The following is a 16239-nucleotide window of genomic DNA, read 5'->3' as shown; positions in this document are numbered from 1 at the left end:
GAATTCCTGTCACTGAGCAAGCATGCTACCTACCTATGCATTAGTAATTATGACTGAATGCTATAGATTATTTAAATGGAAGAAAAGAAGAAGACTAAGATTACATTAAAGGACATTGATACTGTAGATCAGTTGCACAGAGCCCTTATAATGTTTTAGTTCTGTCCATTTCTCTTCTGAGAAGATTCTGTGATCTTACTAAAGAACTTTTTCATGCTCAAAATCTGAGAATGAATCCTAAGAATTTTAACCATCAGATCAATTTTTTCCATTCGGTAGTTGGGTGATTCCCTTCAACTTTTCACAGTTTGATTTCTTCCACTTATTTTTGAGCCCATGTTATTTTACTTTTATTGCCTGCAATATGCAGAGGCAATAAAGTTGAGTTTCTTTCTTTTTTAAAGATTTTATTTATTTTTAGGAAGGTGGGAAAGGACAGAGAAAGAGAGGGAGAGAAACATTAGTGTATGAGAGAAACAATGATCAATTACTTCTTACTTGCACCCCAGTTGGGGACCAGGCATGCAACCCAGGCATGTGCCCTGACCAACCCACAACCTTTCTCTTTGTGGGACAATGCTCAACCAACTGAGACATGTTGGTCAGGGCAAGACTGAGTTTCTTTTTAGTGCTTTTTTACAGCAAGAAACATGGCATCGTGATCCCTTATTCAAGTTTTCTCTACCCTGAAGAAGGCTGTTCTTAGGCCACGGTTTGAAAGAATTCCAAAGTGATATTCCATACATAGTCTCTGTTATCTCAATGGGATCTTAGTCGTCAAAGAAAGCTTCAACTTTTGAACATTTCTGCTTTTAGGTGATCTGAATGTTTCTACATTTGCATATAGATTTGACACCATGGTGCTTCCTGCTAACCCGCAGAACTGTTTTGGCAGCTTTCATATTGTTGTATGAGCCAGCAGTGTTTGACAATCATTTAAAAATGTGATCATAAATGCCCCCATTACTGAATAAAAAAGTCTTATATAGTTAATACAGGTGACTGACATTACATACTCTAAAATCTTTACATTGTAGCCTTAATTGATGGTGAATAAGAGAAAAAAATTATTGAACATCTTCATAGTTCTGCAATATACTGTCAAACATTGTATCTAAACCTATAGATATAATGGGAAATATATGAGTATTAAGTCTGTGGATATGAGTGCATGTAGTTAAAATGTCTTCTTTGCAACTTTCTCCATATTTAAAATGGTACAGGTTTACAGTCCATATTTTTTTACTTTTAAACCAAGTGTTTTTGTTTTATATGCATATTTGTTTTTTCTTTGGAGAAAAAGTGAAGTTTTTAAACTTAATTATGCACAGGAATAATTTATTTTGCTTTTCCTAACTGGTTTGGTAGAAGCAGACAGGGATTTATTTCATCTGTCATTCTCCACTATTGCAAATCCATTCATTCATTTACTAATTTATTTACTTAGGAAACATTCCTTAAACAGCTGCTATGCCTTGAGTTCTGTACCACCTCTGAGCTAAGAACACTAAGAAACAGCCCCTACCCTCAAGAAGTTAAAATTAAATCTGTAAGTTTTATATAAAGGAGCATGGTATTAATAATTGATTAAAATGAACATCCTGTTATCTTTCAAATTTAATTATGGATAAGATGTATTTTTTGTTACTTTCTCTTACTTTGGTTGAGCATGCTGATAGGGAAAGGATTTTAAAGGCTGTACATCTGCCAAGAAGCTCTTATAAATCAGTCAGGGTACAATTGGAAATATTAAACCCTGACCATAAAATATTATGCCTGTGCGAACATCTAGCAAGTCGTTCTTTGCCAACTTTTCTTCTAGTTGATGCCCTACTTTGTTTTAATTGAAATTCACTGGAGACTTAAATTTTAGGTAATTAACAGAAACCGTAAGAAATGCACAGTAGTAGTGTCAGTTGTTACAGGCTGCAAGCGGTTACTCTTTAATTGCTGTCATAATGGTCCATTAGTCATGCCTCTGAAGAAGCGTCAGATACTTTTTGCCCCTTCTGAAACATTTGTTATTTAATAAATTGAATAAGCACGCCAGAGTTTGCAAAGAATACTAAATAAGTCGAATCGTCACTTCTCTAGAGGCATTCTTTGAAACAGGATCATGCTGGGTGTGGTGTTTCTGTTCTAACTTTGGCAATAAAACTTGGAGGGCTTCTTTCACTTCCACACTATTCCATGGATATTAACAAAATATGTTTTCTTCATCTTGAATTCCTCCATATCTTCCTTTTTTTATAGTAGCATATTATGCATCTGTGATATTGCACAGTTACCACATAAAGTATAAAGTAAGGAATTGTTTCCATTCTATTTTCCCCCCCAGGAATTTAGAAAATAGCTTTCTGAGCTAATGATTGGCACAAACTCAAAACCATGTTCCTCAAATATATCTTTCAAAATAAAAATGGAAACACATGTATTGACATTTGCAGCCTTGTTTTGGATTACTACTAAGGATTTCAGTTAAAAGTACAATTATTTTTTTCCTGTGATTATTTCTTTTGCATACTTTTTCAAAATAATTTAAAAGAAAGAGGAGTGTTCAGAATAATATTCACAAAAAATCAATAGATGAAAATCAGTAAGCTCTGATTTTACTATGACATGTGATTAAAGAGATTTATGGATGCCCTATATTTAGTGAGTATTGTCAGAGAAAAAAAATATGTAGTTCTCTAAGACAGGTGAGAAGCCAGTACGATCACATTTAAGGCACTAAGAAATAATCTTTTACTGCTTCTTCCTTCAAAAGCAACCAATTTCTAGCCTCAGTGAAATTGTGTAACTGTAGTACTATAAATATTTGCCTTTAAGAATGTTACAGATTGGTATTTATGTCTTTGATTACATGTTGTACCTTTGTGTATGGTAAAAGGTCGGAGCTCCTCTTTCACTTTGGGAGTAATGCAGGAAGGGGCTACTTGAGCTGTGCAAAACTGTTGTTATAATGATGTGATGAACTAAAGTTCTTAATTCTACAGATGACAGGAATGAAAAGGGTGAGATAGATATGAAAAAGTAAAATCTGGTAGACGACATGTTTGTCTCTGAATCTAGTGACTACATTAACTAGATGCTCACTGCAGGTACTGACACTTTGGAAACATTTTCAGTTGGCTCTAACAAAAGCCTTTAATAGGTGTACTGAAAGTTGGCTCCATTAAATAAAATGTCTTCAGGATGGAAGCTTTCATGAACCTTATGCATTAAAGCTTTAAAATGGATTTTAGAAACAAATATTGAAAAGAAAAGTGATTATTATATTAAAAATACCACAAGGAATAGTGTAATTAGAAGGACACATTTTGCATCTTCATATTAAAAGTTGAGACTTTCCAGTTAAAGCAAATAGAATATTTATTGATTATAGTAACTTCTTTAATTGAAACTTGCAGCTTGTACAAAATAATTTAAATTTTTGTTGTATAATATAGTGATAGTACAGTGATGAAAGGTTATAATCTTAAAACAGACTTCTAGGCTGTGATTTCTTATTCAGTCTTGTTTAGCTGTGTGACCGCCCTCAAATTATGTAAACTTTCAATTTTCTTTCAATAAACCTTCAATTAAAACTTTCAATTTTGGTAAAATATGAATAATACCTGTACCTATCCCATAGGATTACATGGGTTAATATATGGCTAATGCTTACAAAAGTGCCTGGAATTTTAGCTATTACTGTTCCTAGTATAGTAACTGATAGTATCACTTTAGGAAGATATTTCATATTTCTGATTATTTTAAATTTATATTCACTGATAATTGTGCAGTGTTTAAACTCATTTCATTATAAGATGGAATTCTTATGGATCTACAGATTTTTTTTCAGATGCTAAGATATGTTTTCTTGCTTATCTTGCTATATTTGTTCTTGAGAATATTTTTATAGTAGTTATACCACCTGGAATTTACATAGCACTTTGGAAAGCTTTTTCTCCCCCTCATAGGCAATTTTATTTCTATATGCTGTGTAGCTGTGAGCAAACCATTTCTCTTAACCTATTCCTTCATCTTTTTAAAAAATCTATTTTATTGATTATGCTACTACAGTTGTCCCATTTCCCTCCCCTTTTCTCCCCTCCACCCTGCGCACCCCCTCCCACCCTCATTCCCCTCTTTAGTTCATGTCCATGGGTCACATATATAAGTTCTTTGCCTTCTACATTTCCTATACCATTCTTACCCTCACCCTGTCTATCTTCTACCATATGCTACTTATTTTGTATACCTTTTCCCCTCTCTCCCCACCCACTCTCCCGCTGATAACCCTCCATGTGATCTCCAATTCTGTGATTCTGTTCCTGTTCTAGTTGTTTTCTTAGTTTGTTTTTGTTTTAGGTTTGGTTGTTAATAACTGTGGGTTTGTTGTCATTTTCAAGTTTATATTTGTGATCTTCCTTTTTTTAGATAAGTCCCTTTAACATTTCATATAATAAGGGCTTGGTGATGATGAATTCCTTTAATATGACCTTATCTGAGAAGCACTTTATCCGCCCCTCCATTCTAAATGAAAGCTTTGCTGGATAGAGCAATCTTGGATGTAGGTCCTTGCCTTTCATAACTTGGAATACTTCTTTCCAGCCCCTTCTTGCCTGTAAGATTTCTTCTGGGAAATCAGCTGACAGTCGTATGGGCACTCCTTTGTAGGTAACTTTCTCCTTTTCCCCTGACGCTTTTAAGATTCTCTCCTTATCCTTAATCTTGCTAATGTAATTATGATGTGCCTTGGTGTGTTCCTCCTTGAGTCCAACTTCTTTGGGACTCTCTGAGCTTCCTGGACTTCCTAGAAATCTATTTCCTTTGCCAGATTGGGGAAGGAAGTTCTCCTTCATTATTCGTTCAAATAAGTTTTCCATTTCTTGCTCTTCCTCTTCTCCTTTTGGTACCCCTATGATTTAGATGTTGGAATGTCTAAAGATGTCTTGGAGCTTCCTAAGCCTCTCCTCATTTTTTTGAATTCTTGTTTCTTCATTCTGTTCTGGTTGGATGTTTATTTCTTCCTTCTGGTCCACACCATTGATTTGAGTCCTGGTTTCCTTCTTGTCACTGTTGGTTCCCTGTAGATTATTTTTTTTATTTCACACAATTCAACCTTCATTGCTGCCTGGGTCTTTTTTATGCTGTTGAATTACCCAGTGAGTTCCTGGAACATCCTGATTACCAGTGTTTTGAACTGTGCATCTGATAGGTTGGCTCTGTCTTCCTCATTGCTTATTTGTATTTTTTTCTAGAGCTTTGATCTGTTCTTTCTCTCTCTTTTTTTAAGATTTTATTTGTTTATTTTTAGAGAGGGAAGGGAGGGGGAGAGAATGAGAGAGAGAGACAGAGAGAGAGACGGAGAGAGAGAGACACATCAATGTGCGGTTGCTGGGGTCCATGGCCTGCAACCCAGGCATGTGCCCTGATGGGGAATCGAACCTGTGACACTTTGGCTCACAGCCCACGCTCAGTCCACTGAGCTACGCCACCCAGGGCTAATCTGTTCTTTCATTTGGGCTATTTTTTTTTCTCTTGGTGCGCCTGTTGTGTAGTAAGGGGTGGATCCTTAGGTATTCACCAGATTGGGGCAACCCACACATCGTTGCATTGTGATGCTGTATGGCGGGGAGAGTTCTGAAAGAGAACAATGCTGCTTGCTCTGCTCTCTGCCAGTTTCCGGTCACTTCCCCCGCTTCCCACAAGCAAGCTGGGCCCTTCTGGTGCTGACTCCTGGGTGGGTGGGTTTGTATACATTCTAGGACCCTGTGGATCTCTCCAATGAACTCTCCTGTGAGGCTGGGAGTTTCTCTCCCTGCCGCCTCAACTCCCACAGGTGTTTTCGGTCAGGGTTTTAAGGCTTTATTTCCCTCACACTGGCACCCTGGGTTGTGTGGTCTGTCATGTCCCCTAGTTGTTCCTCCTAGTTTATCTGCACATGAATGTGGGACTGCCTGGTCTGCCAGCTGCCACCCTGGTCCTCCAGCCACTTCCTTGGATGCCCGTCTCCACCCCTCCTGCTGATCTGGATGAATGTTTCTTCTTTAACTCCTTGGTTGTCAGACTTCCATACAGTTTGATTTTCTGTCATTTCTGGTTGTTTTTTGTTTTTAAATTTGTTGTTGTCCTTCTTTTAGTTGTGCGAGGAGGCACAGTGTGTCTGCCTATACCTCCATCTTGGCCAGAAGTCTCTGGAAAGCTTTGACTGAATTTGTCTTGCTTTATATTTAAGATGCCTTTTGAAACATACATTCTTCTCAGACCCTGCAAATAAGATGAAATAGCTTCTTCAGTGTCACAACTGGTGGGTGTAATAATCCAGCCCAGTTGTCCTGATTCAGAATGTCCGTGCTCCTTTTCTGGTACACTGTTTTCATGGGTCTCCCAGATTAAAACTAGAAGCTGTAAGCCTAGATTCACCAGTCTTTTTCCTTCCCCATCATAAAAGCACCAAAACCAAAGATCTCTCCCACACTGGGTTATTTGATCTAAGGTTACTATTAATGATCCTCATTCATTCTTTCATTTATTCTCTTTACAAGAAGTTACTTAGTTTCTGTGGGAATTATTATGCTCTGAGAATGCTTTCTATGGACCCAATTTACTCTCAGTGTATGTATGTATCTATGTACATGCCTATTTATTTATTTATTTCTAATTGTTCCAGTTTTAGAAAAAAGATTTATGGTAACTTTAAATCTGCATGAAATATAGCAAGGTAAGGTAAATTAGATGGATACAGAAAACATCTGCACAGTAGAGATATAAAATGCACTCTACAATGATACTCTTGAAGTCCTGTGTATCCCCTCAGGCCTTCTGTGTATATTGTATATGTGTGAAGGCATGAAGTATTTGACCATAAATTGAAGTTTGTCCTCAAATAATCATCCTGAAAGCAAATACATTTTTTGGAAATTTTTTCTAATTTTCTGTCATAGTTGATTTGTTCTCAGGTTACCTAAATATAATATTTAATACCATTAACTTACACAGTGATTTTCAACCTTTTTTTAATCTCATGACACACAAACTAATTACTAAAATTTTTCAGCACACCTCTTGCGGCACCCCTGTGTACCATGGCAAACTAGTTGAAAATTGCTGAATTATAGTATTAAGGGCTGGCATAAGTCTGAATTATTTTATTATGAACATATTACATAGTTAAGTTTCAGGTAAGCATAGTACCTACTAATAACTTCTGTATCTTTAGTTTTGGGAGTATTTCTTATTTGAGGAAGTGAAATCTACTTATTCAGTTAGAATGGTGGAGTCCCAAGTACTTCCTCTTAGCATTCTCAGAATGTTAATATGTTGGAGACTAGAAAAGGAGATATTTATTGGTCTTTCTTTTTCATTAACATATGCTTCTTGATTTTGCATTAAATATATGTTGACAGAAACATTATTTTAATTATTGAGGCTCAATGCTGATGAGTTATAAGGCATTCTTCATGTATTGTCAGTCAACCATCTAATAGAAACCAGGGCAGAGTACCAAGGTGGCATTTGAGAATTTATGGTTGAACTTAATTTGCATATGATAGTAGTCAGTTTACGGAGAAAGAATAATAGGTGAAATCATATTACAGTAAATACCATTAAGAAGACACATTCAGTGTGATCTGTGTTTGCAAGTCAAAAAGGATGTTACTGTAGCTGTTTTTTTAATCCAGTGAGTAATATAAACTCTCAACAAAGATAACACTGACAGAAGATATCTTTTGTGATATATACTCATAAGACTGCTACTCTGACACACATCACTAATTCGTATAGCATTTCAGAGAGGAGAGATGGAGTAGAACCTAAATTGGATTTTGTGATAGACTGTTTCCAGTCTTTTTCTTATACCGTCAGGATGCTATTATTGCCTTTTACCTCCTTCCCTTTCCAAACTTAATCCTTTTAGTTACCTTTTGTTAGGAAATATATGTCAGAAACTAAGACCCCTTAACAAGAAAAAAATGCAAATTGACCCTGGAGGTTCTGAGAAAAGCATCTGTAGTCAAATAGAGTAGCTCACACATTCTAGGCAGTGCACTCAAAAACAGTACAGCTATAGTGTTTTAGATTGAGTGGACTCAGTTTTAGTTATAATTGTATTGTAACTATATCTTAAGAGATTTTGTATTTCTGAGGTATATATACTAAAACATTTACAGATGAGTTTATGTAATGTGTAGGGTGTGCTTCAGATAGTCCAGCAATGGAGGTAGCAAGTAAATGTATAGATTTAATAGGATTGGGTATGAATTGATAATGGTTGAAGTTGGGTAAAGGTACATGCAAATTTATTAGTTTGGCTAAAAAGTCTGTTATGTGTTTTCTGTACAATGGCTCTAATAGTGCTTAATTATCTTTACCTTTATCAAAACAGTTTGGTTAGATTGTATTGTGGCAGCTCACATATGAGCATGTATTTAAAAAATCAAAATAAGTGAATTTTTGTGTAGCCATTTTAATATTGAAGCTGAAGGAAGATACACAACATTTTTGGCATATTATGCTTTATTATTTCAAAAAAGGTAAAAAGCAACAAATACAAAAACAAAAGAAAAGATTTGTGCAGTGTATGGAGAAAGTTCTGTGACTGATTGATTGTGTCAAAAGTGGTTTGTGAAGTTTCTTGGTACTACTGACATTTTGGCCAAATAATCCTTTGCTGTGGAGCTCTCATGAACTGGAAGATATTTAGCAGCACCCCTTGCTTCTGCCCACTGGAAGCTAACAGCACGAAATAGATGGCATACTCAAAATATGCAAATCAATAAGTTAATGGTGAAAATGAAAAATGTGTCCTTTATATTATGGAAAAAAATGTAACAGACTTTTTGGCCAACCCAGTATTACACTTTCTGCTGTTGTGTGTTTAAAATTTTCTGTAATAGTTGTTTTTTTCTTTTAATGTATGAATGATATAGGCCCCAGAGCATTGCTTTCCATCCTTCGTATAGTAAAGACACTGGGAACATCAGCTCTTTCACATCTTGCTCTTATATATGACAACTATCTTTTTGAAATTATGCAGATCAGGAAGAAAATTCCACAAGAGGCACACAATATGGATCCCTTTTGACTTTCACAATAAGGGGATTTCACCCAGATGGCAACATATATTGAATATGCACTTAAGTTTAGTGTTCTTGCTATCAAAAGATAGGAGAAAGACTTAGTTCTGTGTTAGAAAATATCAATTAAGTAGAAGAATTAAGTTTCAATTTTATTATCTGTAAAATATGGACCAAATAATTAAGTTGCCTCCAAGTCCACCACACCTGAACATGTGTGGCAATAAACAGAAAAGGATTTTGTAGTAGCATGTCTGTATTTTGTTTCACCACTTTAGTTCAATTATTTTACCATTCCAAGATTCTTGCCCAAATTATTTAACAGTAAATAAATAAGGAATGTTGCAATTTCCTTTCATTAACCAATTCAAACAGTTTTCTTTTTATTTTAACAACATCGGTGGCAATGTGGATGTTCACCTTGTTAATCTGAGTTACATATGGGAAAAATAATTTGCCTACTATGGAATCCGCCTCAGAGGGGCTGTTCAGTAACTGTCCCATGAGAGGAGAGGGAGAATGTCATTCAACTGCTGGTCAGAGTACCCCTGCAGGACTGGTAGCCTCCAGTTTCCCATCATTCCAAGGGGGTGGGGCAGTCTTGAGTTAAGTACTGAATGGTTTCTTTAAAGATGTTACTTCTGTTTGCATCCCTTGTCTCACCTTTAAAATGGTTCTAATTCATTCCATTTCTACCTTTAAATGATCTTATGATTTTTGCTGTTTTTTTAAATTACACACTACTAAAGTCAGGGCATAATGCAGAAACAAAAATGTAGTGGTGGATATCATACACCATCTGTCTTTTGTAAGGCAGCATTATCAATAGGGCAAGAAACAGTCTTGTCCTATTTTCCTGCCAATTATGAATTCTTAGGGCAGTTATATTTGAGAAATAGAATTGGGAAACTTTGAGTAAAATCTTTAATAATTACTGTAAATAAATTTCTGAGGTAAAAGTATTTGCACAAATCTTTTTGTAGTATGAAAAGAGACGAAGGGTGACACTAACCATCTCACATAGTAGTATATCCCTCGTGGGCTGTGTCAGGATGTCAGGCTATTGGGGCAGATGATGGCTTCTGAATATGGAGTTTCTTTATGTTTTCCTACTTTCAAATCAAGATTTTAAAAGACTGAAACAATTAAAATGGCAATATTTAGTCATAGTTCTATCTATGCACAGGAACTTTTCCAGAGTGGATTTTAAAATGGATTGTTACCATTATTTTATTTATAATAAATTGTTTTCAAAATGCTCTTTTTATTTTTTTTTAAGATTTTATTTATTTTTAGGGAGGGAAGGCAGGGAGAGAGAGAGAGGAGAGAGAGAGAGAGAGGGAGAGAGAGAGAGAGAGAGAGAGAGAGAGACATCAATGTGCGGTTGCTGGGGGTTATGGCCTGCACCCCAGGAATGTACCCTGGCTGGGAATCGAACCTGTGACACTTTGGTTCCCAGCCCGCGCTCATCAAAATGCTCTTTTTATAAAATGTGTAGTTAGTACCGGCACCTTTTGGTAAACAGGGACATGATTCAATTTCCAGTTTTATGCAGGACTGAAGTTGTGATGCATTAATATTATAAGTGAACATTCAGGAAAATTATGTTAGGCTCCCTTGCTTTGGCCAAACTTTTTTTAAAGGAAATTAAAAAAAATGAAATTTGATGTACTGGACATTTATCACATAGTTTGGCTTTCTGTTCTACTCTGCTGTCTCTTCAAGACAGGCCTTTTCCCACTGACTAGCCTAAAAACTCTTTTTTGCAACTTCTTTTTAGAGTTACAAAACTTTGGCTCCTCCCAATATTGTTTTATTTGAACAAAGACCAATCAGCACATTTTTTTTGTATTTGTTCAGGAGTCAGATGGCCAGGGCTGCCCCTTCTGTCGCTGTGAAATAAAAGGAACAGAGCCCATAATTGTGGACCCCTTTGATCCAAGAGACGAAGGCTCCAGGTGCTGTAGCATCATTGATCCTTTTGGAATGCCGATGTTGGACTTGGATGATGATGACGACCGAGAGGAGTCCTTGATGATGAATCGGTTGGCAAATGTTCGAAAGGTAAAACTAGAAAACATGGGTTCAATTAGGGTGGCATGTGGACATTAAAAAGAAATGGTGCTGGCACAAATGGGGTATGATGAAGTGTGTTTTGGAAAGAAAGATTCAGGCATCAAAAGAAGGAAAGGTAGAAGTGATGTGGACAAAATGATGAATTCATACACTGTGAAAGAACTGTGGACCCAGAGTACACTCTCACTAGTTTTAGACTTCAAAGTGGGAGGTGATGAGAGCTTACATATGGAAGTATATGTTATCTAAGACTGGCAATAGGAGATTTGTGAAGAAAAATTTAAGGAAGAAAGTACTAAAATTGGAAATGATGAAACTGATCAAAAATAGTCTTTGTTGACGTCTAAAAGAAGTATCTGATAGAGTTATTTTCTTCCCAGAAAGCCAGCCTTCTATTTGGCTACTAAGAGGTCACACATGATTTACCTTTGTTCATTTACCATAGTCTATGGTTTGTTTATCAGTATTGCCAAGTCAGAAAATTGATTTTGTCAGTTCACTGAGAATGGATGCTACTGCCCAGTTGGAGTTTATGTAACCAAGCTCACAAGAGACTAGTCAATAAATCAGAATGGGAACTGAGTAATTTGCAAACCAAACATACAGTGATCAAGAGAACTGCACTCTAGATATCAAGCTATTCTCTGTACAGTAAGATACATGAAATTCAGATTATACTCAGAACCTTTATGCTCTCAATAGCAAAATGACAATGAGAAGTGTGAAAGGGCCTGTGAATACTGTGTGAAGGTGACCCCCTTCCTCCTGACTCATGGCAGGCATGGCTAATAAGTCATGGCCCTCATCCCCACCAAGCTCAGACTTTGCGTACACAGCCCCATAGAACCTCCACTGCAATTCATCAAGATTTGGCAGGTAACATGAAACCTATTTGCCATCTAGGTGGAGTGATGATAATGTGTAAGAGCATCAGATTGTATTTGGTGTATAAATTTATGACTCTGGTAGGGAAACACTTGGTGCAGAGAACGTACTTAACTATTCAAATATAAATTTAAAATAATTAAAAGGAAATAAAATATAAAAATCTTATTCCTCAGACACATTTGACATATTTTAAATGCTCAATAGCCACTTGTATTGTGGCTACCATATTAAACTCTACAGATATAGAACATTTTTCTATAGGTGTCGAAATATGTAATGAAGATATATGTAATAGAAGTATCTATTATCCTATTATCCTGTAGATAGTTTTATAGGACAGAGATTCATTAGATCACTCCTGCACTTCAGGCTCTTATTGGAAGATGCTGAGTCTTGGTACAAAAGATCATTCATTTAAACTTAATAACCTAATGATCTTTGCTTTATCTGGATATATGACTATGATCTAGCACTGGAATCAGCAAATTGTGGTCTTTTTTTTTTGTTTATTTTTCTGTGAGCTAAGAATGCTTGTACATTTTAAATGGTTACATATTTAAATGATTTTGTAAGTGCCTACATATTTCATTGATTTTGTGTGTTGGCTTGCAAAGCCTAAAATATTTACTATGTGGCCATTGCAAAGAAGACTGCAGTCCCTGGGTCTAAAGCACTATAAGCAAGTAGAGAATGGTATTGAATGCATAGGTAACAGGGAATGAGGGAAAAGTGTTTGAAAAGCATACAACAGTTCAAGTAGTTTAAGTGACTTAGATGATAATTTTTCTAGCTAGCAAAAAGGCATTTCAATATTCTTTACCAAATGGAATTTCTTCTTTCAGTGATTCATGTCAGGGGAGGGGAGTGGGGCATGAAGAATAATTCTTTCAAGAATTTTGTATACTTTGCTGCTTGGAGGGAAGCAGCATTTGCCCTGTGTGATTTTGGAAAAAGTTACAGTCTCGAACTGTCTTCCACTGAATGAAGTAGAAGCTTGAGCTTTGTTCAGCAGTGGCTCTGGTAAGTGGAAGGAATGACTGGTAGCATGAAATGAGCAGAACACTGGAAGGTGACACCAGTGGTTTGCCCTGATCTTGTTGCCGCTTTCAAGGCTGCACATGTTTTGTTCCACCTGGCACACTGGTGAGCTTTCTGTCAAGGGAGCTGAGGGATTTTTATATTAATCTTCTCTCTAGTCTATGGGAAAAGGAGGATGGTGCTTTCAGACGTTATTGTCCAAGAGCCCCACTTCAGTGGCATATTTGGCAGTCAATAGTACCATTTAATAAAGCTTTCACTGCAGTCAGTGTTACTTCTGTACATTCCTATGGCAGTTAGATATTGGAAAAATGTAAAGAACTTGGAATTATTTGTTCTTAAGTTGAGGAATCATTTGAATGAAATGTCTTTATATGCACTGATCTGCCTCTAGTCAATTAAACAAATTGTAATATTTTATAATATTTCACAAATCACTGTCACTTAAATGTCAGTAAAATCTAAATTTTAATGTAGATATAAACATCAGTTCTTTCTGAATAACTAGCAAAAATATTGCTGTGACATTATGTTCTTAGAACACTCAATATGTACTTCTACTTCAGTAGTTATACTAGATTATTAGAGGACTGTCTTCTCTATTAGACTATTAATTCTTAAGCCTAGGGTCAGCTTCTTGTCTACCTTTGTGTTCCTGGCACCTAAACACACTCAGTGTTATCTATTAAGTGAAATAATGAATGCACATGCATGCTTACATGGTCTTTTGGGACAGTGACCCAATGTTATGCTTCTTTTTGTCTTCCAATCTGAAGACTAAATATATATGTACAATACATCAAATTATAGCTTTTATTAGTTCTGTCTTGTAGCTGAGTTTATAAACAACTATCACATGGTCATTTTGACATAATAGCTCCTCTGGAATTTTCCTCCTCTAGGGTTCTTTTTTTAAAAAAATTGATTTGAGAGGGAGAGAGAGAGAAACATGTTCCACTGTGTTCATTAGTTGACTCTTGTATGTGCCTTGATGGGAACTCAAAACCCACAACCTTGGTGTAATGGGACGACACTCTAACCAACTGAGCTACTTGGCCAGGGTACCTCCTTTATGTTTTTTAAATCATTCTTTTTGCCTCATTCATTTAATTTTTTTATTTTTCACCCTTTTTAATCGTATTTTTTCTTTTGCCATTTAGTCTTCTTATACCCTCCTACCCTACCCCATAATCACCACACTGTTGTCCATGTCCATGAGTCCTTTTTCCTTTTTGCTCAATCCTTCCACACCCTACTTTCCTTCCCTTAGCTGTCTGTCATCCTGTTATACCTGAATCTGTCTCTCTTATGCTTGTTTAGTTTAATTTATTTATTCATTTTAAAATCATTTCATTTTCTCAACTCCAAGAGTGACTATCAGTCCTTGTCCAGCAGAATGATTTCAATTTTTTATCTGCTTTTTAAAATACTCATCTTTCTCTACTTTTATGAACAGGTTGATGACTATATCGTGGAATCTTTCTACCTAGCTTAAGCATATTTTCTTCTTTAAATTAGTAATGCTACCATCATGTCATACATGACTGAGTTTTTTATATATTCCTGTTACCATGGTGACATCCCACAGCTGGAGTTTATAAATAGCGTACTAAACATTAAACTTTGTTATTATAAGTAAGGTATATATAATAATGCTAATTTACAGAAGCAAATAGAACCTGCAAATCTATAATATATACTTGTCACCTTTCTTGATATAGACTATTTTATGATTTTACCTAGAAGATGTTTTAGATTTTCCTTAAAACTGCCCCATTGCCTATGTTCTTGATCTGTCAGAATTTCTAGGATGATTGGATCTGATATGAGCCCTCAAAGGAATTCCAGGGTATGATTGGTAAGATCACATCCTTCTCTCTGACTTCAATGAGATCAGAGCTTAGAAAAGGTGTCTGTTGCTAGTCAGAATTTTGTTTCATTTTGCCAAAGGTGTAAAGAGGCATCTTAATAGTTCCTTAACAGTCATGTTGATAGAATGTATTATTCACCAAGTACATAAAATTACAAGCAAAAAAAATAAAGATTTGCATACAAAATAAGTATGTTGACAGACTGGCCTGATATATGAACCCAGATTAATTCCTTTAGTCTTAACATTTAAAAAAAATTTTAAAGAGTACATAAATTGTAAATGAATTGCCATATAAGAACAAAAACTGGTATGGCAATAGGTCAAGGGAATTTTTTTTTTAAGATTTTGTTTATTTATTTATTTATTTTTAGAGAGAGGGAAGGGAGGGGGGAGAGAGAGAGAGAGAGAGAGAGAGAGAGAGAGAGAGAGAGAGAGAGAGAGAGAGAGAGAGAGAGAGAGAAACATCAATGTGCGGTTGCTGGGGGTTATGGCCTGCAACCCAGGAATTTACCCTGGCTGGGAATCGAACCTGGGACACTTTGGTTCCCAGCCCACGCTCAATCCACTGAGCTACGCCAGCCAGGGCTGGGAATTTTTTAATATACATTCTTCTGATGTTATTGTCACCAAGTAAAATACATATTACTTTTTAAAAACAAACCATATAATTCTTGCTTTTCCTAAAAATAGTAAAAAAAAGGATCCATAGTATTTCTAATCTTGAGGAAAGAGTTTATGTGTACAGATCAGTGTCTTTGAAGTGTTTTTAGAAGAGTATTGCCTTTTTAATACTACTCAGATTCCAACCACAGGGTGGTTGACTCAAGCCTATGATGGAGCAGTAATGACAAAAATTATAGAAACAGTGAAATATAGAAATAACAATAAATGTTCACAATGTAATTCTTCTCCACTGTAGGCAGTTATGTCTGCTAAAGGTGTTCATAAATATGTGGGGACATTTTTAATTTTCAGCTGATGGGTGGAGGAAACCACTGGCATTTAGTGGGCAGGGCCGGAGATTGGAAACGCCCTACAACCCAGGGCACTGCCACCAGAGAGAATCATTCTGACCACCTGCCAGTAGTCCTCACTTCTCGCACTGTGAACACAGATAAAGTCAGGGATGACAGTAAGCAATCCTGAGTCACAGGTCCATGTTTGCCATTGACTGTATCAGGTTTACTTATGTTCCTAAAGCTCTCTGTGCAAAATAGTAGCATTTTCTTTATAAGTATGTGGTTAACCAAGCAAAACACTGCCTTATGCTATATAATATAGGGGACCTTGAGGATACTG

The 16239-nt window shown here is 36.1% G+C and overlaps 1 protein-coding gene across 11 annotated transcripts in view; it reads left to right on the top strand.

Moving 5' to 3' along the window:
- Positions 1-16239, top strand: part of CBLB (Cbl proto-oncogene B) — a 214548-nt gene that overhangs the window by 126346 nt on the left and 71963 nt on the right. For all 11 annotated transcript variants that reach the window (XM_045851235.1, XM_045851236.1, XM_045851242.1 and 8 more), the window contains exon 10: positions 10926-11129. In XM_045851235.1, coding sequence (XP_045707191.1) covers positions 10926-11129 — 204 coding nt within the window. The remainder of the gene's footprint in view (positions 1-10925; positions 11130-16239) is intronic.

The sequence above is a fragment of the Phyllostomus hastatus genome, unplaced genomic scaffold (assembly GCF_019186645.2).
Source record: "Phyllostomus hastatus isolate PE091 unplaced genomic scaffold, TTU_PhHast_1.1 phas_contig_86, whole genome shotgun sequence".
Classification (NCBI taxonomy): domain Eukaryota; kingdom Metazoa; phylum Chordata; class Mammalia; order Chiroptera; family Phyllostomidae; genus Phyllostomus; species Phyllostomus hastatus.
Note: the sequence above shows the minus strand (reverse complement) of the source record. Positions and strands in the feature narration are given on the sequence as shown.